Source organism: Scyliorhinus torazame, chromosome 2, assembly GCF_047496885.1.
Source record: "Scyliorhinus torazame isolate Kashiwa2021f chromosome 2, sScyTor2.1, whole genome shotgun sequence".
Classification (NCBI taxonomy): Eukaryota; Metazoa; Chordata; class Chondrichthyes; order Carcharhiniformes; family Scyliorhinidae; genus Scyliorhinus; species Scyliorhinus torazame.
In genome coordinates this window covers 82238827-82261462 of record NC_092708.1, presented here as the reverse complement: position 1 = coordinate 82261462, position 22636 = coordinate 82238827, and the positions used below count along the sequence as shown (strand labels likewise).

Below are 22636 nucleotides of genomic sequence, written 5' to 3'. Positions count from 1 at the left end.
TATGATGCCATTTGTATTTTATTTGTATTAAAAACAGTCCGTATCATAAAAGTCTTCTGTAGAAAAGAACTGTACCAAAACAATGCGCGTGCTTGGGCCCATATTTCTCAATGTAAAGAGTACATGGATTAGTTAAATAAAAACTTTAAAAACATTTATATAACATGCTGTTTAGGGGAGCAATTTGTTAAATTTGGCCCGGCTAAATATTGTGGCGCAACGTGAAAACATTGATCTGAACCTGGACATGTATTAACGGAACAGTATATAGGCTGAATGTCATCTGTCAGCATAAAGTTCCTTTCTTAGCCCATTATAATGTTGTGTCAGATTGCCATTCATTAAAATATCACACAAACAGATTGAAGAAACTGATTCTGACCTATTTTATGTAACTCTGCTTTTTAGTAAGGTGAAGTGCACAGTGCAACTTAAAAACAATAATAATCTTCCTATTTTTTATTTGACTCCATGGTTTTTTAATTAGATTAGACTATATGAAATAGAGGTCTATTGTCACAGTGAAATATTGTTTACATTAAGAAAATTAAAAGTTGTCATTAAAACTAAAAATGTCAAAATTAAGACTATATGAAATAGAGGCCTATTGTCACAGTGAAATATTGTTTACATTAAGAATTAAAAGTTGTTATTAAAACTAAAAATGTCAAAATTAACATGATATGTTTCAATTTTTGAATTTATTAACAATTCCTAATTCATTACTTGTACTTAGTGTTCTATTCATCGACAACCTATACCAGAAATTTCGATCATATGACACCCCGTTTGTTTTTAAATACAGGGGACAGCAAAACTGTAGTTCATTATAAAATGCTTATTTTATATGGTCAGATTAGTTAACTAATTCAAATTGTCACCGAAGTGTGATTTATGCACTGCAACATGCATTTTCTCAACTGATATCTTCAGGAGTAGTATTCCTTCATTGTTGTGACATGTTTGAAATTATGACAACTGATGTACCCATTTCTTTGTAGAATAATTGTTCCCTTGTGCAGTTGGTCTACAGGAAGTCACTCTGCAGATTCGGGGATTTCCTGGCCATCCATAATAAGAGTGTGGATGATTCCTTCTCTTCGTTTCCCACTGCTAACAGCTTTGATACAACAGTCATGGTTACCGATAGTAAAATGGGTTTCAGTACCATCTTCCACAAATTCACCCTACAAAATAAAATAGTTGAAGGAAGGGATTTGTATTAATATAGATCATCCTCAATGCCCTCAAACACTTTCAAATTGTAGCAACTGTGGCACCCAATTTGTGCATAAATCCATAAACAGCAAATAATATGAGCTGAATGATCTGTAACTGTTTTTAATAGTGGAACACTGTTCGTCAAATAGCACAAAGACCTTTTCAAGGCAGTGAGGGCCTCAGTTTAACATCTCATCTGAATTATGACATAACTGGCATTGCCGCTTTCCCATGCTATTACACTACATAATGTGCTCAAGACTTGGAGTGGGGCTTGAACACAAGTATTCTCGACTCCGTAATAAGAGCATCAACTCCGTTAAACTGAAATTATTCTGCATTTCACATCCAAAGTTATTTCACTTTGTTATCTGTAAAGCAGTAGATTAAGCAAGCGGGAAAAGCATCAATAAAGCTATATTTTACTCAAAGTTCAAGAAAATGTCTCATTATTATAGTGCAGTTTGTACTAAAATCTATCCAATCTGATAAGATTGCTGATGAAATTACGCAGATCTATTTAGAAACGTCTATATAACGAACATCAGTTGATTAATAATTTGGGGTATAAACGTTATAGGAAATGCACTGAGATGTGTTTCATGAATGTGGTAGGTCAGTGGTGGGGGATGTGGGAGAACAGTTGTGTTATAACTCCCACAAGGATGATCCGATCGATCTCCCCATGGGCCTTGTGGAATAAGAGCTCCCCTGCTGAGGGATGGAGGCCTAAAGGCAGGGCTCGTTAATTCCCCGAGATAAAAGCCGGCCCAAGAGGGAGAAGGCATCTTAGGATGGTCCCAGCTGGGACTTGGGAGTGTTGCTTAATTGCTGTATTTCCTAACTGAGTAGGAAATAAACTACTTTTGACTTACCTTTTCGGGGCTCCTCATTGACTACAATAAGTTGCAAATACAAATTCAATGGAGTCAAGTCCCTTGAAAACATTTATGTAGTTACTTATAAACTGGATTTTCTGTAGCAGAAAACAGGTTCCCACTGAGAAAAGTTTCACCTTTAAGTTTGCTTCTTTTATTTTTCCATTTTATATCCCCACAGAGTGATTGTTGACTGCAGGTTGAAGTACCCGTTGGTAACTCACCCAACGGCACATTCTTGAAGTGTCAGCCAAAATAGCTAAGTGACCGGATTATACTTGATCCTTGCCGATTATCGGCGGTGGAAGGCAGGCCACCTGGGGAATTTTACACACTGGTGGGTGACTGTAAAATTTCATCCACAAGTTGAATGCGCAAAGTTTCAAGTTAATTAGTGCAGTGGATCTGTTAAACCTTTCCTTGCTCAAAATGAAACCCTAAAAGAAAAATATGGTTTAATGATCAAAGGCATATTTTAGTTAGCATGCCTGCCTCTCAACATCAAAGAAAAAAACATCTCTAACATTCAAAAACTTACCGCCGTCTCCACTTTCCTCCCATTGCACCAAACATCCATAGTGTCCTTCTCTGCAAGAGCCACAAGCAAGATATCACAAAATGATCAAATTGTCAGGGAAAACACAAAAATACCAGAGTTTACAATTTAAAAAAAGATTTAGAGTACCCAATTCTTTTTTTCCCAATTAAGGGGCAATTTAGCATGGCCAATTCACCTACCATGCACATCTTTTTGGGTTGTGGGACTGACACCAATGCAGACATAAGGAGAATGTGCAAACTCCATCCGGACAGTGATCCGGGGCCAGGAACATACCTGGGTCCTTGGCGCCGTGAGGCAGCAGTGCTAACTACTGCGCCACCGTGCTGTCCATGCCAGAGTTTACAATTGCTTTCAATTTCTCTCTTTTCTGGCATAACAGAGCCAAACCATTCCTTTAATTTTATTTTCCTTTGGGACTTCCGGTGGTGGCCATGGAGTAGGAGGTCGCACATTTGGTAGCTCCCGCTTGTGACAAAACGTCTGGACCTTTTCTCCCGGTTTTTTTGGAATTTTACTGGATAAATCGGTGGAGAGTGAGACAGTGAGGAGAAATACCCACCAGTGTATGGAGCAGTGGACTAGAAGTGGCCGTGTAAGGAGACATAGTCAAGCAAGGAAGACGTGTGCAGAGGCTGCAGCGCAGGAAAACATGGCGAACGTGCAGGATTCTGGGGTGGTGGCACAGTGGTCAATGGTACAGCTGGTGAAGTTCTTTGAGGAGAGCTTCGCCAAGTTAAAGAAAGATACGCTGGTCCCGATTAAGGCATCGATTGATCGCGTGGAACAGGGTCTAGAAACCCATGGACTGGCGATTCAGAAGGTGGAGGAAAAGGTGTCCGAGGAAGAGGACCATTTAACCGCTTTGGAGGCCGAGGTGGGGCTGATGAAGGACCATCAGAAAAGGTTGCAGGAGAAGTTGGAGGACTTGGAGAACAGGTCCAGGAGACAGAACCGGAGGATGGTCGGCCTCCCTGAGGACAGTGAGGGTTCGGACACGAGGGCATATGTGGCAAGTATGCTGGAAAAGGTAATGGGTGATGGAGCGTTTACGCGACCCTTGGAAGTGCACAGAGCGCATAGAGCTCTTGCAAGGAAGCCGCAAGCGAATGAACCGCCGAGGGCGATGGTGGTGTGAATGCACCGGTTCCTGGACAATGACAGATTTTGTGGTGGGCCAAGCAGGTACAGAGCTGCGTGTGGGAGAACTGTGAGTTGCGCATCTATCAGGACCCGGGCGCGGAACTGGCCAAAAGGCGAGCCGGATTTAATAGAGCAAATTCGGCCCTCTTCAAGAAGAGGGTGAAGTTTGGGATGTTGTATCAAGCGCGTCTTTGGGTCACGTTTGAATCACCGGACGAAGTTATGAACTTTATCAAGGACAAAAGGCTAGCAGGGGATTAAGGTCACTGAATCCTGGGGGAAGGCATTGCTGTGGCGATTTGGTCAAAATCACTTCTGTGTTTTGAATATGCAGTGCTCTCTGTAACAAGGTATTATTGTTGTTCCTTGTCCCTTTTTTCTCCCCTTGGTTGCTTTTGCTCCTTTCTTTATTGGGGACTGTGATTCTTTGAATATGTATGTCCAAGCGGGGAGGAGGGAGAACAATGGGGAGATAGGATGGCTGGTGCCATGGGCAGGAGCTACCAGGCTAGCTAGCTCACAGAAGCGCAGTGGGGGGTGAGCAGGTGATAAATTTGATATGGGAGGTTGGGTTTCTGGTACTGTTACTAGGGGGGGGGGGGGGGGGGGGGCGGGGGGGGGAAAGAGAGAGAGGAGGGGTGGGAACTGCTCTGCTGACAGGGGAGGAACTGTTGCTCGGGGACAAAGGGGAGGTCAAGGACAGCGGGAGGCCGAGGGCGGGCCCGAGGGATGCGAGCTGGCGGCTGGCCTAAGAAGAGTGATGGCTAATCGGTGGGGGGTGGGGAAGCCCCCCGACTAGGTTGATTACTTGGAGCGTCAGAGGGCTAAATGGGCCGGTTAAGAGGGCTCGCGTTTGTGCGCATCTGAGGGGATTGAAGGCGGACGTGGCAATATTACAAGAGACTCACCCTAAGGGTTACTTTTCTTTTCCTTCGAACAACAGTAAAATCGCTTCACATTTACTTATCAAAAATTATCATCAGTTTGATTTTTATGGTGGTAGCAAATAAAATAGATGTGAATGAATGCAAAAACATTCATTTGCTTTTGTCAAATTAGGAGATATAAAATTAAAAATGAATGCACTTGTAATGACGGTTTAGAAAATTATGCAGGTTATTTTGTTAATTGCACAAAGACACGTATAAAAGAAAAACATTATATTGGAGCCTTGGATATATCACACTGAAGAAAATCACAAGCAATATATAAAGTGTAGTGGGGGAGGTGAAAAAGAATAGAGGTAGTATGAAAAAGACACACAGATCAATACAAAAAAGGGAAACGTTAAGGGCTTTTATAATTAAAATAATTTAAAAGACAATGGGGGTGAGGAGAATTGATGCAGTGTCTAAGATAAAGATACAGCAGAGATAATAAACAAATATTTTACATAATTTATTTACAAATAAAGTGGAATTTGGAGAATGATGTAATATAGAGTGTAGTAAATGGATTATAACATTGATTGAAGACAAGAAACCAAGGCTGCTCAAGTTGGAGAAGAGTTGGAAGTGATGTACCCCACGTCTAATACTGGGTTCACTTTTGATCTTGGGACTAGATTATTTATTTGCTCTTGGACATTTGGTGAAAACACAACGGAATTTTGGAAAACTGGTATGGCAAAATACTGTAGGAAGACAGAGATTAGCAGAATCAAACACAAATGACAGATGAATGTTAATGTGGATATGTGGGACTTCTGGTGGCGACATGTGGAAGAGCAGTCGCACACAAAGTTGCTCCCCTTAGCCAGAGAACCTTTCTTTAAGCCCTTTTGCCCGATTTTTGGAGGAGATTTGGGCTGGAGTTTGGTTAGTTTCATGGGTTTAGGCTCCCACAGCAAAGGGGTGCCCAGTAAAAATAATGATGTGGAGATGCCGGCGTAGGACTGGGGTGAGCACAGTACGAAGTCTTACAGCACCAGGTTAAAGTCCAACGGTTTGTTTCGATGTCACTAGCTTTCGGAGCGCTGCTCCTTCCTCAGGTGAATGAAGAGGTAGGTTCCAGAAACATATATATATATATAGACAAATTCAAAGATGCCAGACAATGCTCGGAATGCGAGCATTAGCAGATGATTAAATCTTTACAGATCTCGAGATGGGGTAACCCCAGGTTAAAGAGGTGTGAATTGTGTCAAGCCAGGACAGTTGGTAGGATTTCACAGGCCAGATGGTGGGGGATGAATGTAATGCAACATGAATCCCAGGTCCCGGTTGAGGCCGCACTCATGTGTGCGAAACTTGGCTATACGTTTCTGCTCGGCGATTCTGCGTTGTCGCGTGTCCTGAAGGCCGCCTTGGAGAATGCTTACTCGGAGATCCAGCATTTTCTCTCATCTTTCATTCTCACTCCACAGTATAAATATTTCCCACTTTCTCTGTCTGTTAGCTTTGACAAAGAGTCATCGGACTCGAAACGTTAGCTCTTTTCTGTCCCTACAGATGCTGCCAGACCTGCTGAGATTTTCCAGCATTTTCTCTTTCGTTAGTGATTTGACCTCCACAGCCTTCTGCGGCAAAGAGTTTCACAGATTCACCACCCTCTGGCTGAAGAAATTCCTTCTCATCTCTGTTTTAAAGGATCATCCCTTGTCTGAGATTGTGCCCTTTGGTTCTAGTTTTTCGAACAAGTGGAAATATCCTTTCCACGTCCACTCTATCCAGACTTCACAGTATCCTGTAAGTTTCAATAATATCCCCCCTCATCCTTCTAAGCTCCAATGAGCATAGACCCAGGGACCTCAAGCGTTCCTGATACGACAAGCTCTTGATTCCAGGTATCATTCTTGTGAAACTCCTCTGGACCCTTTCCAAGGCCTGCACATCTTTCCTTGGATACGCGACCAAAACTGCTCACAATACCCCTCAGAAGTACATCCCTGCTCTTGTATTCTAGCCGTCTCGACATGAATGCTAACATTGCATTTGCCTTCCTAACTGCCAACTGAACCTGCATGTTAACCATAAGAAATCAGAAGCACAAAGGGACTTGGGAGTCCTTGTTCAAGATTCTCTTCAGCATTTCCCCATTTAGAAAATAGTCTATGCCTCCATTCCTCCTTCCAAAGTGCATAAGCTCACACTTATCCATATTGTATTCCATCTGCCACTTCTTTGCTCACTATCCTAGCCTGTCCAAGTCCTTCTGCAGCCCTCCTGCTTCCTCAATACTACCTGTCCCTCTACATATCTTTGTATCATTGCAAACTTAGCAACAGTGCCTTCAGTTCCTTCTTCCAGATGGTTAATTTATATTGTGTTCCCAGCACCGACCCCTGTGGTACATCACTGGTCACCAGCTGCCATCCTGAAAAAGACTCCTTTATCCCCACTCTGCCTTCTGCCAGTCAGCCAATCCTCTGTCCATGCCAGGATCTTGCCCTTAACACCATGGGCTCTTAACTTATTCAGCAGTTGACGAACTTCTGGGTGCGGCGATGACCAGCTGAGTCGCACGTTTCGGCAGCTCCCTGTGAAACGGACTTTTGGGCTCTTGATAGGAGCCCCAACGGCAATTTTGACGGCTAAAAACACTGTGCGGTAAACCAGAAGGGAATCCCCCCTGGATACGGATGGAAAAAGGAGGAGAGAGTGGCCAGATTGCAGTGGATCCTTTAGAACAGCGGCAAGGAAGGCAAGCAAAAACCAAGATGGCGTCGGAAGGTGGCAGTTTAACATGGGGCCCTGAACAACAAGAGTTCTTGAAATGCTGTGTGGAAGAGATAAAAAAGGAAATGAAGAAAGAGCTGTTGGCCCCGATACTACAGGCGATCGAAGGGCTAAAGGAGGAACAAAAGACCCAGGAGCGGGAGCTTCGGGTCGTGAAGGCAAAGGCAGCCGAGAATGAGGACGATATACAGGGCCTGGTGGTGAAGACGGAGACGCAGGAGGCACATCAGAAACGATGTGTGGAAAGGTTGGAGGCACTGGAAAACAACGCAAGGAGGAACAACCTGAGGATTCTTGGTCTTCCTGAAGGTGTGGAGGGAGCGGACGTCGGGGCATATGTGAGCACGATGCTGCACTCGTTAATGGGAGCGGAGGCCCCGGCGGGTCCATTGGAGGTGGAGGGAGCATACCGAGTGATGGCGCGAGGACAGAGAGCAGGAGAAATTCCCAGAGCCATAGTGGTGAGATTCCTCCGTTTTAAGGATAGAGAAATGGTCCTTAGATGGGCGAAGAAAACTCAGAGCAGTAAATGGGAGAACGCGGTGATCCGCGTTTATCAAGACTGGAGTGCGGAGGTGGCGAGAAGGAGGGCGAGCTTTAATCGGGCCAAGGCGGTGCTTCATAAAAAGAAGATAAAATTTGGAATGCTGCAACCGGCAAGACTGTGGGTCACATATCGAGGGAGGCACCACTACTTTGAGACGGCGGATGAAGCGTGGACTTTTATTGTGGAAGAAAAACTGGAATGGGCGGGTTATTAAAAAGAACGTTCGAACAAAGTGGTGGGGCGAATGTGGGGGGCAAAGAGGGGTTTTATGTACTAATCCTGCGATGTGGTAACTTTTCTCTCTCCCACAGGTGGTGATGGGGGGAGGAGGGGAGGTGGAGGAGATGGGGCGTTGGCCATTGGGGGCGGGGCCAAGGGAGAAGCGCGGGCTTGGTTCCCGCGCTATGATAATCATGGCGGGAATAGAGAAGCAGGAAGGAAGGGGCGTCGCACGGTGCGAGCCGAGGTCACGGGGGGAAGCCGAGGTCAGCCAGAGTTTGCTGACTTCTGGGAGCAACATGGGGGGAGTAATTACGCTAGCGGGGATCTAGCGGGGGGGGGGTGGGAGGGGGGAATTACTGGGTTGCTGCTGCTGGGGAGAGGGGGGAGCTGGCATGGGAGAGGATGGGCGGGGGGGCACCGCCTGGGGGAGATACAGCTGCGTGGGAACTGGAAAAAGGTGATGGCTAATCGACAAGGGGGGGGGTAGGAAGCCCCCCAACTCGGCTGATCACGTGGAACGTGAGAGGGCTGAACGGGCCGATAAAGAGGGCACGGGTACTCGCACACCTTAAGAAACTTAAGGCAGATGTGGTTATGTTACAGGAAACGCACCTGAAACTGATAGACCAGGTTAGGCTACGCAAAGGATGGGTGGGGCAGGTGTTCCATTCGGGGCTAGATGCGAAAAACAGGGGGGTGGCTATATTAATGGGGAAGCGGGTAATGTTCGAGGCAAAGACTATAGTGGCGGATAACGGGGGCAGATACGTGATGGTGAGTGGCAAACTACAGGGGGAGACGGTGGTTTTGGTAAACGTATATGCCCCGAACTGGGATGATGCCAATTTTATGAGGCGGATGCTAGGACGCATTCCGGACCTAGAGATGGGAAAGCTGATAATGGGGGGAGATTTTAATACGGTGTTGGAACCAGGGCTGGATAGGTCGAAGTCCAGGACTGGAAGGAGGCCGGCAGCAGCCAAGGTGCTTAAAGATTTTATGGAGCAGATGGGAGGTGTAGACCCGTGGAGATTTAGCAGACCTAGGAGTAAGGAGTTCTCGTTTTTCTCCTATGTCCATAAAGTCTACTCGCGAATAGACTTTTTTGTGCTGGGTAGGGCATTGATCCCGAAGGTGAGGGGAACGGAGTATACGGCTATAGCCATTTCGGATCACGCTCCACACTGGGTGGACTTGGAGATAGGGGAGGAAACAGGAGGGCGCCCACCCTGGAGAATGGACATGGGACTAATGGCAGATGAGGGGGTGTGTCTAAGGGTGAGGGGGTGCATTGAAAAGTACTTGGAACTCAATGATAATGGGGAGGTCCAGGTGGGAGTGGTCTGGGAGGCGTTGAAGGCGGTGGTTAGAGGGGAGCTGATATCAATAAGGGCACATAAAGGGAAGCAGGAGAGTAAGGAACGGGAGCGGTTGCTGCAAGAACTTTTGAGGGTGGACAGACAATATGCGGAAGCACCGGAGGAGGGACTGTACAGGGAAAGGCAAAGGCTACATATAGAATTTGACTTGCTGACTACGGGCACTGCAGAGGCACAATGGAGGAAGGCACAGGGTGTACAGTACGAATATGGGGAGAAGGCGAGCAGGTTGCTGGCACACCAATTGAGGAAAAGGGGAGCAGCGAGGGAAATAGGGGGAGTGAGGGATGAGGAAGGAGAGATGGAGCGGGGAGCGGAGAGAGTGAATGGAGTGTTCAAGACATTTTATAAAAAATTATATGAAGCTCAACCCCCGGATGGGAGGGAGAGAATGATGGGCTTCTTGGATCGGCTGGAATTTCCCAAGGTGGAAGAGCAGGAAAGGGTGGGACTGGGAGCACAGATCGAGGTAGAAGAAGTGGTGAAAGGAATTAGGAGCATGCAGGCGGGAAAGGCCCCGGGACCGGATGGATTCCCAGTCGAATTCTATAGAAAATATGTGGACTTGCTCGCCCCGGTACTGACGAGGACCTTTAATGAGGCAAAGGAAAGGGGACAACTGCCCCCGACTATGTCTGAAGCAACGATATCGCTTCTCTTAAAGAAGGAAAAGGACCCGCTACAATGCGGGTCCTATAGACCTATTTCCCTCCTAAATGTAGATGCCAAGGTCCTGGCCAAGGTAATGGCAATGAGAATAGAGGAATGTGTCCCGGGGGTGGTCCACGAGGACCAAACTGGGTTTGTGAAGGGGAGACAGCTGAACACGAATATACGGAAGTTGTTAGGGGTAATGATGATGTCCCCACCAGAGGGAGAAACGGAGATAGTAGTGGCGATGGATGCCGAGAAAGCATTTGATAGAGTGGAGTGGGATTATTTGTGGGAGGTGTTGAGGAGATTTGGTTTTGGAGAGGGGTATGTTAGATGGGTGCAGCTGTTGTATAGGGCCCCAATGGCGAGCGTGGTCACGAATGGACGGGGATCTGCATATTTTCGGCTCCATAGAGGGACAAGGCAGGGATGCCCTCTGTCCCCATTATTGTTTGCACTGGCGATTGAGCCCCTGGCGATAGCGTTGAGGGGTTCCAAGAAGTGGAGGGGAGTACTTAGGGGAGGAGAAGAGCACCGGGTATCTTTGTATGCGGACGATTTGCTACTATACGTGGCGGACCCGGCGGAGGGGATGCCAGAAATAATGCGGATACTTGGGGAGTTTGGGGATTTTTCAGGGTATAAATTGAACATGGGGAAAAGTGAGTTGTTTGTGGTGCATCCAGGGGAGCAGAGTAGAGAAATAGAGGACCTACCGCTGAGGAAGTTAACAAGGGACTTTCGTTACCTGGGGATCCAGATAGCTAAGAATTGGGGCACATTGCATAGGTTAAATTTAACGCGGTTGGTGGAACAGATGGAGGAGGATTTCAAGAGATGGGATATGGTACCCCTGTCAATGGCAGGGAGGGTGCAGGCGGTTAAGATGGTGGTCCTCCCGAGATTCCTCTTTGTGTTTCAGTGCCTCCCGGTGGTGATCACGAAGGCTTTTTTTTTAAAAAAGGATTGAAAAGAGCATCATGGGTTTTGTGTGGGCCGGGAAGACCCCGAGAGTGAGGAAGGGATTCTTACAGCGTAGCAGGGATAGGGGGGGGGCTGGCACTACCGAGCCTAAGTGAGTATTATTGGGCCGCTAATATTTCAATGGTGAGTAAGTGGATGGGAGAGGAGGAGGGAGCGGCGTGGAAGAGATTAGAGAGGGCGTCCTGTAGGGGGACTAGCCTACAGGCTATGGTGACAGCCCCATTGCCGTTCTCACCGAGGAACTACACCACAAGCCCGGTGGTGGTGGCTACACTGAAGATTTGGGGACAGTGGAGACGGCATAGGGGAAAGACTGGAGCCTTGGGGGGGTCCCCGATAAGAAACAACCATAGGTTTGCCCCGGGGGGAATGGATGGGGGATATGGAATGTGGCAAAGAGCAGGAATAACGCAACTGAAAGATCTGTTTGTGGATGGGAAGTTCGCGAGTCTGGGAGCCATCCCCCATCCATTCCCCCCGGGGCAAACCTATGGTTGTTTCTTATCGGGGACCCCCCCAAGGCTCCAGTCTTTCCCCTATGCCGTCTCCACTGTCCCCAAATCTTCAGTGTAGCCACCACCACCGGGGTCTTCCCGAGAAATATGGGTTGCCCCAAGGGAATGCATTCAGGTATATGCAACTGAGGGCTTTTGCGAGGCAACAGGTGAGGGAATTCCCGCAGCTCCCGACACAAGAGGTGCAGGACAGAGTGATCTCAAAGACATGGGTGGGGGATGGTAAGGTGTCAGATATATATAGGGAAATGAGGGACGAAGGGGAGACTATGGTAGATGAACTAAAAGGGAAATGGGAAGAAGAGCTGGGGGAGGAGATCGAGGAGGGGCTGTGGGCAGATGCCCTAAGCAGGGTAAACTCGTCGTCCTCGTGTGCCAGGCTAAGCCTGATTCAGTTTAAGGTATTACACAGGGCACATATGACTGGAGCACGGCTCAGTAAATTTTTTGGGGTGGAGGATAGGTGTGCGAGGTGCTCGAGAAGCCCAGCGAATCATACCCATATGTTTTGGTCATGCCCGGCACTACAGAGGTTTTGGATGGGGGTGACAAAGGTGCTTTCAAAAGTAGTAGGAGTCCGGGTCGAACCAAGCTGGGGGTTGGCTATATTTGGGGTTGCACAAGAGCCGGGAGTGCAGGAGGCGAGAGAGGCCGATGTTTTGGCCTTTGCGTCCCTAGTAGCCCGGCGCAGGATATTGCTAATGTGGAAAGAAGCCAAGCCCCCGGGGGTGGAGACCTGGATAAATGACATGGCGGGGTTTATAAAGCTAGAGCGGATTAAGTTCGTCCTAAGGGGGTCGGCTCAAGGGTTCACCAGGCGGTGGCAACCGTTCGTCGAATACCTTGCAGAAAGATAGACGGAATGGGAAAAAGAAGGCAGCAGCAGCAGCCCAGGATCGGGGGGGGGGGGGGGGGGGGGAGGGGTGGGGGGGGGGAGGAGGAACCAGAAGGACTCTCAGGGTTGTTAATATATACTGTATAGTATGTATAGGTCGTTGCTACAGATAATTATATATTGGACTGTTAAATTATATTTTTGGAGAGTGTTACTTGTGACAAGGCAGTTGCCAATTAGGGCTAGTTTTCATTTTTGTTATTTATTATTTATTCATTTTTTGTTTATAAAATAGGTCATTGTTATTTGTGTTGTTATAATATTGTGTAAAGAATGCACAATGTACTGTGTTGGTTGACCAAAAATTTTCAATAAAATATTTAATAAAAAAAAACTTATTCAGCAGTCTAAATAATCACGTCCACTGGTTCTCCTTTGTCGAACTTCCTTGTTACCTCCTCAAAGAACTCTAACAGATTTGTCAGACATGATCTCCCCTTGACAAAGCCGTTCTGACTCAGTCCTATTTTACCATGCACTTCCAAGTTCTCCGTGATCTCATCTTTAATAATGGACTAAAATCTTACCAATGTTCGAAATCAGGCTAACCGGCCTATCATATCCCGTCTTCTGCCTCCCTCACTTCTTAAACAGAGGTGTTACTTTAGCTATATTCCAGTCCTCTGGGACCTTCCCTGCCTCCAGTGATTCCTGAAAGATCATCCCTAATGCCTCCACAAACTCCTGAGCTATCTCTTTTACAACCCTAGTCCATCCGGTCCAGGTGATTTATCCACCTTCAGATCTTTCAGTTTCCCCAGAACCTTCTCCTTAGTGATGGCCACCACACTCATCTGTGCCCTCGGATTCTCCTGGAGCTCTAGCATCCCACTGGTGTCTTCCACCGTGAAGACTGATGCAAAGTAACTATTCTGTTCCTCTGCCATTTATTCGAGGGTGATTGGGTTGCCGGAGGGCTTGGAGGGCCAGAGTCGTTGAGGCAGAAACAGTGTTGGTGAGCCACCGCATGCGATCATCGTGCACTTTCACAGTTTTCAACGGAAAGAAAGAGTTCGGTGGTTGGCAAAAGAACTTTAGGACTCCAGATGGGAAGGCTATGTTGTGAGGATCTATCATGATGCTGGAGCGGAGCTGGCCAGGAGGAGGTCAGCTTTCAACAAGGCCAAGGCTGTGTTGTATTAATGTAAAGTTCGATTTGATGTGGTTACCCTCTGAGTGACTTATGACTCGAAAGATGGCTACTTTAAAACTCAGAAGGAGGCCGAGGCATTTGTGCAGAAGCATGGACTGGGATTGTGGTAACTGTATTTTATACCGCTTCACCATGGTACTACCCTGCCCAGAGGACATGCACCTGGGGGCCTCCGATCCCCTGGGAGACTACCACGAGTGCTAATCCGTCGGGTCTCCGTTTGTGGGGATCAGTACTGAACAGCGCTCACCCAAGGTCTTTGAGGTGAAGGAGATAGATTCCACGCCTTGGGTACCTTGGGAATCTGCACATTAAAGGGAGACTAGCTGTCTTGCAGATTTGCTAAAAAGTGATTCCGCCCACAATGGGCAGGATTTACATTGCAATGTCTCGCGAGATCGCATTAGATCTCGCAAGGCATTGTGGCGAGCTGCTTTGCGGGCGCAGAATGGCCGTAAAATCACGCTGTATTGGACAATTTAAGGGTTAAACGCCTGGGGTATAGTGTGTTTGACTGCAGTGGCAATGCTTTTTAAAGATAATCCTGTTTTGCAGGGCCTGCAAGCTTTTAGGAGCCAGGTGAAATTGACCACAAGGATGTATTTTTCAGTCTGTGCTAATGCACTGTGGTTTGACTGGGGGCAGTCCTGGGGAGTTAATGTGCTTTCAGTCCCTGTAAAGTTAATTTGTTTTTTCAGTTTGGGGAGATAATGTCATTGCTGGGTGGCGCTAAGAGATTCAGAGAGTTTGAGAAAAGTTTTGATGAGGAGTTGAAGTCTAATCTGTCTGACCTGTCAACTCTTGTTTTGACCACAAGGCAGTTCTCTCTCCAGTAGGATAATTTAAAAAAAAAAAGAGTAAAAATATTTAAAACAAAGCAGTCTTGTCAGAGGACAAGGAAGAAGCTGAAATATGGCAGCTGAACCAGTTTTTTGAAGATATTTAGCTAGAGTCTGAAGGGGCTCTAACAGGAGTCCAAATCTGTCTGTGAAGCAAGTATTACCCCATGCCATGCTGATTTTAAGAAGGATTGAGAGCTGTATGCTTCTTTTCTTGTTGTTTAATGAGGAATAGAGTAGGATTGTTTAAGGTGCAATTGTAAGCTGATGTTTTTGGTTGTGAAGTTAGAGTTTAATAATGTATGCATAATAAAGTTTAGTTTTAAAAATACCAAATCTCTATTTCTTCATGCAATCACTCCTGGAGTGAATCATTCTTTCCGCAGTTTTGCAAAATAAACTAAAATGTCGGGGTTTCGGTCCAGTATCTTAACCACTGTTGGGTCTGGTCTGGGATTGGAATAGAAGATGCAAATTTTCACTGCTTTGTGTGAAGAAGTGCTTCCTCACATCATCCTTGACTTTTGAAGTTATGCCCTCTTGTTCTAGACGTCCTCCCCACACCTGCCCAATGAATGCCAGAGAAAGGGTGAAGATGACAGAAGGGGTATGAATCATTTATCATAATTGCAACCAACGAATGCTGTTAGTGACTTCGACCAGGGCAGTTACACTGTAGGAGAAAATAACAGTGACTGAAAGAATTTGAAACGCAATGATGGAAGATGTGAGCACATAATTGGTTGGCATTCAAGGACCATGGAGAGGAAAGGAGGTTGTACATAACAGTTTGATAAGTTGGATGGTTGAAGAGTGGCTTTTGAAGGGGGTGATAGCAGCAATTTGAAAAGGTAGAAGAGACTCTGAGGAAAGAGAGTTTCTGGGCGGGAATCTTCTGGCCCCTCCTGCCGGTGGGATCCCACTGAAGTCAACTGGCATTTGAATGGCTCACGGCATCCGCCATGGCGGGGCTGAAAAATCCTGATCTTGATATTCAGTCAGCATTAGGTCAGAGAGAATGATAATGTGACAAGCGGTTGGAATGAGAGGTTGAAAGTACAGCAGGTGTGCATCAAATGAGACTAGAGAGAGTGATGAGAGACACATTTGGATGGGATTTCACCAACCAGGATAATTTAATATACAATCACTTCGTGAAAAAATAAAACATTTCCTACCCTCACATCACCTACCCAGGACTACTCGAGAATCTATTCCATCCAGATTTAATATCCATGTGTTTGTCGTCTTTGACCTATTCTCCATATATTTCTTCAGACTTTTCCCATTGATCTCCAATGTGTATTCATAAGCAAAACCACTAATTGCATCAATGTTGATTGTTGCTTTTGTGTTAGTAGACCCAACTGTAAAGGTTTCCTTCCCAACAAGTTTGAACATCCAGTCTCTCCGTATAACTTCCTGACAATAAAATATTGTTTGTACAAAAAAATAAAAACTTCAATTATTGAAGATTTTCAGATGTTATACCAAAGGTTAGTCATCCAAAATAAAATATATTGTATGCTGAATCAAAGACTAATGGGAGCATTTAAAAATCATAATGGGCCATTAAGACATTAATAAAACCAAATTAATCAGCAGAGGCGAGAGTGTATCAAACCATTGTATGGACAGCAGAAATAAACAAACGTAGATTAATATTGTGCCTAATCAAGTCATCAGAACCTTGCAGAGTGACTTCAAATCAATTCATTATTGTGACTGCATCTCAAAGATTAAGTAGGCACAATTAAGTAGGCAAACAAAGCAGCTCATTTACACACAGCGAAGTCTCACAAATAACAAATAAATTATTAAGATAATAAGATAATCTATTTCTGTCGCTGCTTGAGGGAAGAATGCTAGCCGAGACAGTTGGAGATCTCCCTGTTCTTTGAATAGTCTTGTGGAATCTTTTATGTCTTAAAGATGGCATCTCAAACAAAGCAACGTTAATACTCCACTGGATATCAAGCTACATTTTGAGCTTGTAATCTTATAAGAAATGAGAGAGCTCCCAAATGAGCAAAGTTGATGCACCAACAAAACCATATAGGCCAGTGATAGGCAACCTAAGCTAGGGAGTAGGCCGCATGATTGGCCCTCCATCATGTCCGTGGGGCGCATGAGTGAAATTGGGCGTTTGCATTAACCATGACCCCATTAATAAGATTAAATACATTTAACACACGTCAAATATTTCATAACCAGTTACAGAAGATGCTTAAATAAATATTCATATTCTGTGGCTCTGTAACATTCCCAGATTAGGAGAACTGTCTTCAAATGGCAAAATCAAATGTAATATTTACACTAACAGTATTAATGGAACTGCAACATTGCGATCCTGGAATCAACTGCAAGAGAGCAGGCCCTGGCGAGAACCTCCCGTGAGCGACGCGGCCTGGCGAGAACCTCCCGTGAGCGACGCGGCCTGGCGTGAACCTCCGCGAGCGGCGCGGCCTGGCGCGAACCTCCGCGAGCGGCGCGGCCTGGCGCGAACCTCCGCGAGCGGCGCGGCCTGGCGCGAACCTCCGCGAGCGGCGCGGCCTGGCGCGAACCTCCGCGAGCGGCGCGGCCTGGCACGAACGAGAAACTCCGCGAGCGGCGCAGCCTGGTGCGAACTTCCGCGAGCGGCGCAGCCTGGCGTCAATATGTAGCAGTGCGATCCCAGACCAGAATTAATTCCCGATTCCTCTGCCTGTCTGCTGCACCGTTGACAAGACTCAACAGGTGCACTCTGACGTGAGCCGCAGGTTGACCACCACTGATATAGGCCCGAAGCTTCCTGCAACAACGTAGCTGACAAATAATGACATAAAGGGAGATTGTGGTGTAGTGATAATGGGCGGGACTCGCCATTTCCAGCAGCCGAGGTGGCTCGCTATTGCCGGCGGCGGGATCTTCTGATCATGCTGATGTCAACAATGCTTTGCATTATTCACTGCTATGGCACGTAGGAACCCGCCACAGGGGGTTATCACTGGTGGGACATGAAGATAGTGCCCGAAAATGCATGACCATGAAACTACCTTTGATTGTCGTAAAAATTTATCTGGTGATTAACGTCCTTTAAAGACGGAAATCTGCCATCCTTGTCTCGTCTGGCCTACATGTGACTCCAGATCTGGTTGACTTCAACTGCCCTCTGAAATATTAGCAAGTCATTCAGTTGAAGGCAGTTAGGGATAGGCACTGGCCCAAGGACACTGCTATGTTGCCCACATCCCATGAAAGAATTAATTTAAAAATAAATTTAAGCCCATTTTAATGTGAATGACTGTTTAAGCAGAAATCTCCTGCAAAGCTCATTAATCATGCGGCACCTTTAAAAATAAAGAACAGATAAACTACCATGTGTTCACTGTAGCCAATAAGATTCCCAGGAAATCTAGGATGGGTAATAGAACGAGAGAGTATGGCCTAGGAATTTTAGGTAAGTGACGGGCAGTTTTTTGTCTGTAATTTCATAGAATCATTGAATCCTCACAGTTCAGAATGAGGCCAATCGGCCCATCAAGTCTGCACCGACCCTTTGAAAGAGCACTCCACCCAAGCTCACACCCCCACCCTATCCCAACAAATCCTTAATCTAACCTACACATTTTTGGACACAAAGGTGACGAATGTGATATAAAATAGTTACTTTAGAGATATTAGTTACTGTAATGTAGAGATAGGCTAGTCTCATTCTGGTGAGTTCACAGACAAAGGATTTCAGACCGCATGGCAAAGCAAGGAGGAGGTGTGTCCACCAAAGGAGGAGAAAAGGATGCTGGGTAATAGGGGCCAGAGGAAGGGATTGGAAGTGAGCCAATCAGAATGTATGACCAGGTCAGGAGGGGTATAGGATGACCTATGGGAATCGTGTATGTGAAACTTGATACCATTTGAATTGATTTGCAGAGATCCCTTTGTCTCTTTGTTCATTCGCTTTCCGGGGTGTAGGCGACTGGATGTGTCTTATGCCTCTGTGAAATGAATCAAGCTTGCAAGCCAAATAAAATAACTAATGCTGTACCTGCAAATCCATCTCGACTTTTATTGAGGCCAGACTGACGGGTAAAGAAATTTGTATTTTGTCATTTGGTGCCGAAACCCGGGATTTCTCAAGACGGTTCTGACCAACCGCGAAATCAGAATTAGACTGATTATGAACAGGGAGAGTGGGAAGAAGGGGCCCACAATGTATAGCTGGAAAATGACCGCGCATTGCTTTTTCCCCTCTTCTTATCGTCTGATTAGTCTGGTCACTCGCGGTTGGTACGGAAAGATCGTCTCGACGAAATCAAAGGTCAGTCTGGGGATTAGCAAATTAAACTGATGGGATATCGTAATTGATAGTTCAGTTTTGGGTTAATTGTGTTGTTGACGACTGATGTGACTTCAGCAGATGAGGGTTCAGTTAAATAAGTGTTTTAAAATCTGAAGGTGGTTCAATTCCATGTGTGAGTTCTGATTCGGCTTGGGTTAGGTTATGGGTTGATGTGACATCTAAAACAGATGATTCAATTCCGTGTGCGAGTGTTTTAAATCTATAGTTGATTAAGCTAAAATTGTACCCTTGGACTGTGGTGACGAAGGGCGCAGTCCTGAGGACTAGTTGAGATTGTGGTGAATTGCTTGGATAAATTTCAAGACAAAGAACATCCATATAGCTGGATGCTGCATATTGGTTGAAGCAGAAGTCTCTCAAAGGGTTAACAGCAGCAGCCAAAGTTAAAGACGACAGACAGTGCTTCTCACTCAGGCCTTGAGATAACAGCAGCAGCCTGTAGTGTAATCGGATACCTTTCCTTTGAGTCAGTGAACTCCAGCAAAGTTACGTTTTGAATTAATTAAAGGAAACCAGTGGGTTTCTCCACCTCTTTGATAAAAGTTATTATTTTCGAAAGCAATTGATTGAAATTGCCAGAATCTTAAGTTTTACTTACTTGAAATAATGTTTATCTCATTTTATTTGTGAATTAATAGAAACTTAAAGATGATCACTGACACCATTTTAAAAAGTGTAAATCTGGAGATGACAGTTGACTTTGCTCCGGTATACATCACCTCCCTCATTGATAGCAGCCAACATTTTTGAGAATGTAAGAAAAACTTGTTAAAAGAAAAATTGTTAAGATAAAGAATTAATTAAGTTGTAAATGTTATACAAGTTTGTGTTAAGCAAATCGGAAATTTAGTTCTGAGTTGAGATCAGAGCTAAGCTTGCAAGTTGCAGTAATTCAATTTGAATTTTCAAACATTTTAAGTTTTAAAAGAACACTGTTAGAACCTTTTCAATCGTTTTGCCAAGGAAAAAAAAATAAAAAAAATTTGCCATTGGTTGTAAATAAGCAAATAAAAAAAAACCATATAATTTAAAAAAAAAGAAAGAGCCAAAGTATGAAAGCTAAAGAGTTAATTAGATTATGGAGACAATATTGTCAAGAGGAAAGAGATAGGATGTTATCAAGTTGGCAGGACAATGCCCTTAAAATGGGAATTCCAATTAGTGAACAGGGAAAAAAACCCATTACAGGTCTTGAAAAAGGAATGTGCATTCAAAAAAAAACGCGCAAGTAAAGACAGGAAAGGCTCGGGTCAAACAAAAGATGGGCTACGTAGTTCAATGGCTGGCCTTGAATTGACAGGAAATGATCAATTTGATGATTTAAAAATGTCAGTAAAAGTTCCGACTGCACCTGTAGCATTGTCTGCACTAATTCCAGAACCACCAGAGTATAATAATTTATATCCAGTCACTGCTCCCCAGATTCCAATCATGCCAGTAACTCCAGCCCTTTTGGTTGATAGCGTGGGTCCCGATTTACCATCTTCACGATCAGTAGGGGAAGAGGAGCTCTGTTCCGCAAGCCCAGTTAGCTCTAGGACCCGATCTCGGACAGCGAGAGAAGGGCTTGATCCTAACCAGAAACAATTAAGCATACCGCCTGAATCCCTTCAGACCAAGGGGAAACCGCAAATTTCGAGAACAAAGGGAGATGCCAGGATTGAAAGAGAAAGAACTCCCTCTAGTGACAAGGAGGGACGTCGAAGTCTTGGAAGAACCAGAGGAAATAGCTAGAGTGCCCCCTGGTGAGACTTGGAGACAGTTACCGATTAGGAAGATACCAATCACCTGAATTATGCTAGCCACGCCGCACTTCAGCAAGCCCATGCGTTAAGACTACGATAGTGGGACACAAATCCTGAATGCGTTGAATAGCACATTTCAAAAGCCCATAAATATTTCTGCTATCTTAGACCTAAAACTTAAGAAGATTGAAGAGCCAGAGGAATTTCTGGAACGTTTTAATGAAATCTACCGTGGGCAGTCAGGCGACTTGCCATATCAAAATGGTCAGAATTCCCCTCAATATTGTGCTATGTTAATGCATTGCCTACCACCTTCCGTGGCTACTGCTGTGAAATGTAATAACATGAATTGGACAGAGAACGACCCTTCCCAGATGGCAAGGGCAGTCAGATTTTATTGGAAGGAGGGTGTAGGCCAGGAAGGAGGCTCAGTTACAAAGATTAAGACTGAGTATGTAATGAAAAAGGATGATCTGCGACCCCAACAAGCAGCAGAAACGGTAGCTTTCCAGCTGGAGCCCCAATATTGTGACTTTGGGTGAGTGGATCAGCGAGGGGGAGGATATCAAACCCACCCAAAGGGACCCTCAGCTCCTTTTTATGGCCCACCGTATGCACCAACAGCTTTACAACCGCCGCCCCCTCTGAGGGGCCATTGGTCTACTGGGAGAAGAGGATGGGGCAGATATAGAGGGAGCAATGCATGTTTTAATTGCGGCCGTGCAGATCACTGGCAACAGGAATGCCCCTTTAAAAGACAGGCAGCAGAAGGAGGGGGTACCCACCAAGGGGAGGACAGACAAGATACACTGACTTCTCCTAGGCAAACCCTTTCCCAACACAGGATTGACTAGCTAATTTAGTCATAAGGACTCTCCAATCGGACAGGGAACCTATTATCTCTCTGCAGATAGGAGATGAACATTACCCATTTGTAATCGACACTGGAGCAGCCATGTCTTCTCAGCAATCAGAACTTCGCCTACCACTATCTGACCACACCCAGCATTTGTTGGGGTTCCAAGGACAGGTGTGTGAGTATCCTATTTCTGAACCTGTGACAGTCACTTACGAGAATAAGTCTGCAGATCATCAGTTTGTAGTGACTACTGGATTGGACTGTAATTTGTTGGCCCGAGATTTACTGTGTATCTTCCAGCTACAGCTAGAGTACGGAGACAAAACGGTAACGGTCCAATCATGGAGGATGAGACAACAGTGCTATATTTCTATCACCCCCAGTGGTGGACGTTAGACATTGAACATTCACTGCATCACGTTACCCTGGCCTATGACAGAACCGGACAAAACAGGGAGTTGGAGGACAAATACCGGCCATTAATTGGGACCGAATGGCCAGTCAAAGTTACAGCCACAGTCACGGGAAAAGAAGGTACAGCCGATTTTGTTACAATACCACCACATTTATGGCCACAGTCAGCTTCGGTAAGCCCTCATATTACACGTCAGGTCCACGACCAGTACCATGCCAGGGATTTGGGGCCTATGGTAAGGAGGGCAGTGGATCATTCAGATCCAACAGAGTACGCACTTCAAGTCACGCCAGACGGCACTGCCATAAAATATTTTGAGGTCCCTGAAACGATTAACACTCGACTGCAGCCTCGTCTATGGACAAATTAATCCGAGAGCTGTTGCAACAGGGTATTTTGGTCCCTTGCCAATCAGAATGTAACACCCCCATACTTGCTGTGCCTAAACCAGCCAAGCCAGACCAGTACTGATTAGTACAGGATTTACGTTCAATCAATGCCATTGCATAGCCGTTACATGCTCTCACACTCCAACAGGATATTACGGTGTATAGCTTCCACTCGGTCATCGCACTACTGAGGCAACTGCAGACTCAGCATCTTACCACAGCT

The 22636-nt window shown here is 45.6% G+C and overlaps 1 protein-coding gene across 2 annotated transcripts in view; it reads right to left on the bottom strand.

The window, feature by feature from the left end:
- The window catches only part of faima (Fas apoptotic inhibitory molecule a), a 43029-nt gene continuing 20393 nt past the window's right edge, over nt 1-22636 (bottom strand). For both annotated transcript variants that reach the window (XM_072473175.1, XM_072473174.1), the window contains 3 exons: nt 15860-16088; nt 2638-2687; nt 1-1187 (listed from right to left, as the gene is read on the bottom strand). In XM_072473175.1, coding sequence (XP_072329276.1) covers nt 1038-1187; nt 2638-2687; nt 15860-16088 — 429 coding nt within the window. In that variant the 3' untranslated portion in view covers nt 1-1037. The remainder of the gene's footprint in view (nt 1188-2637; nt 2688-15859; nt 16089-22636) is intronic.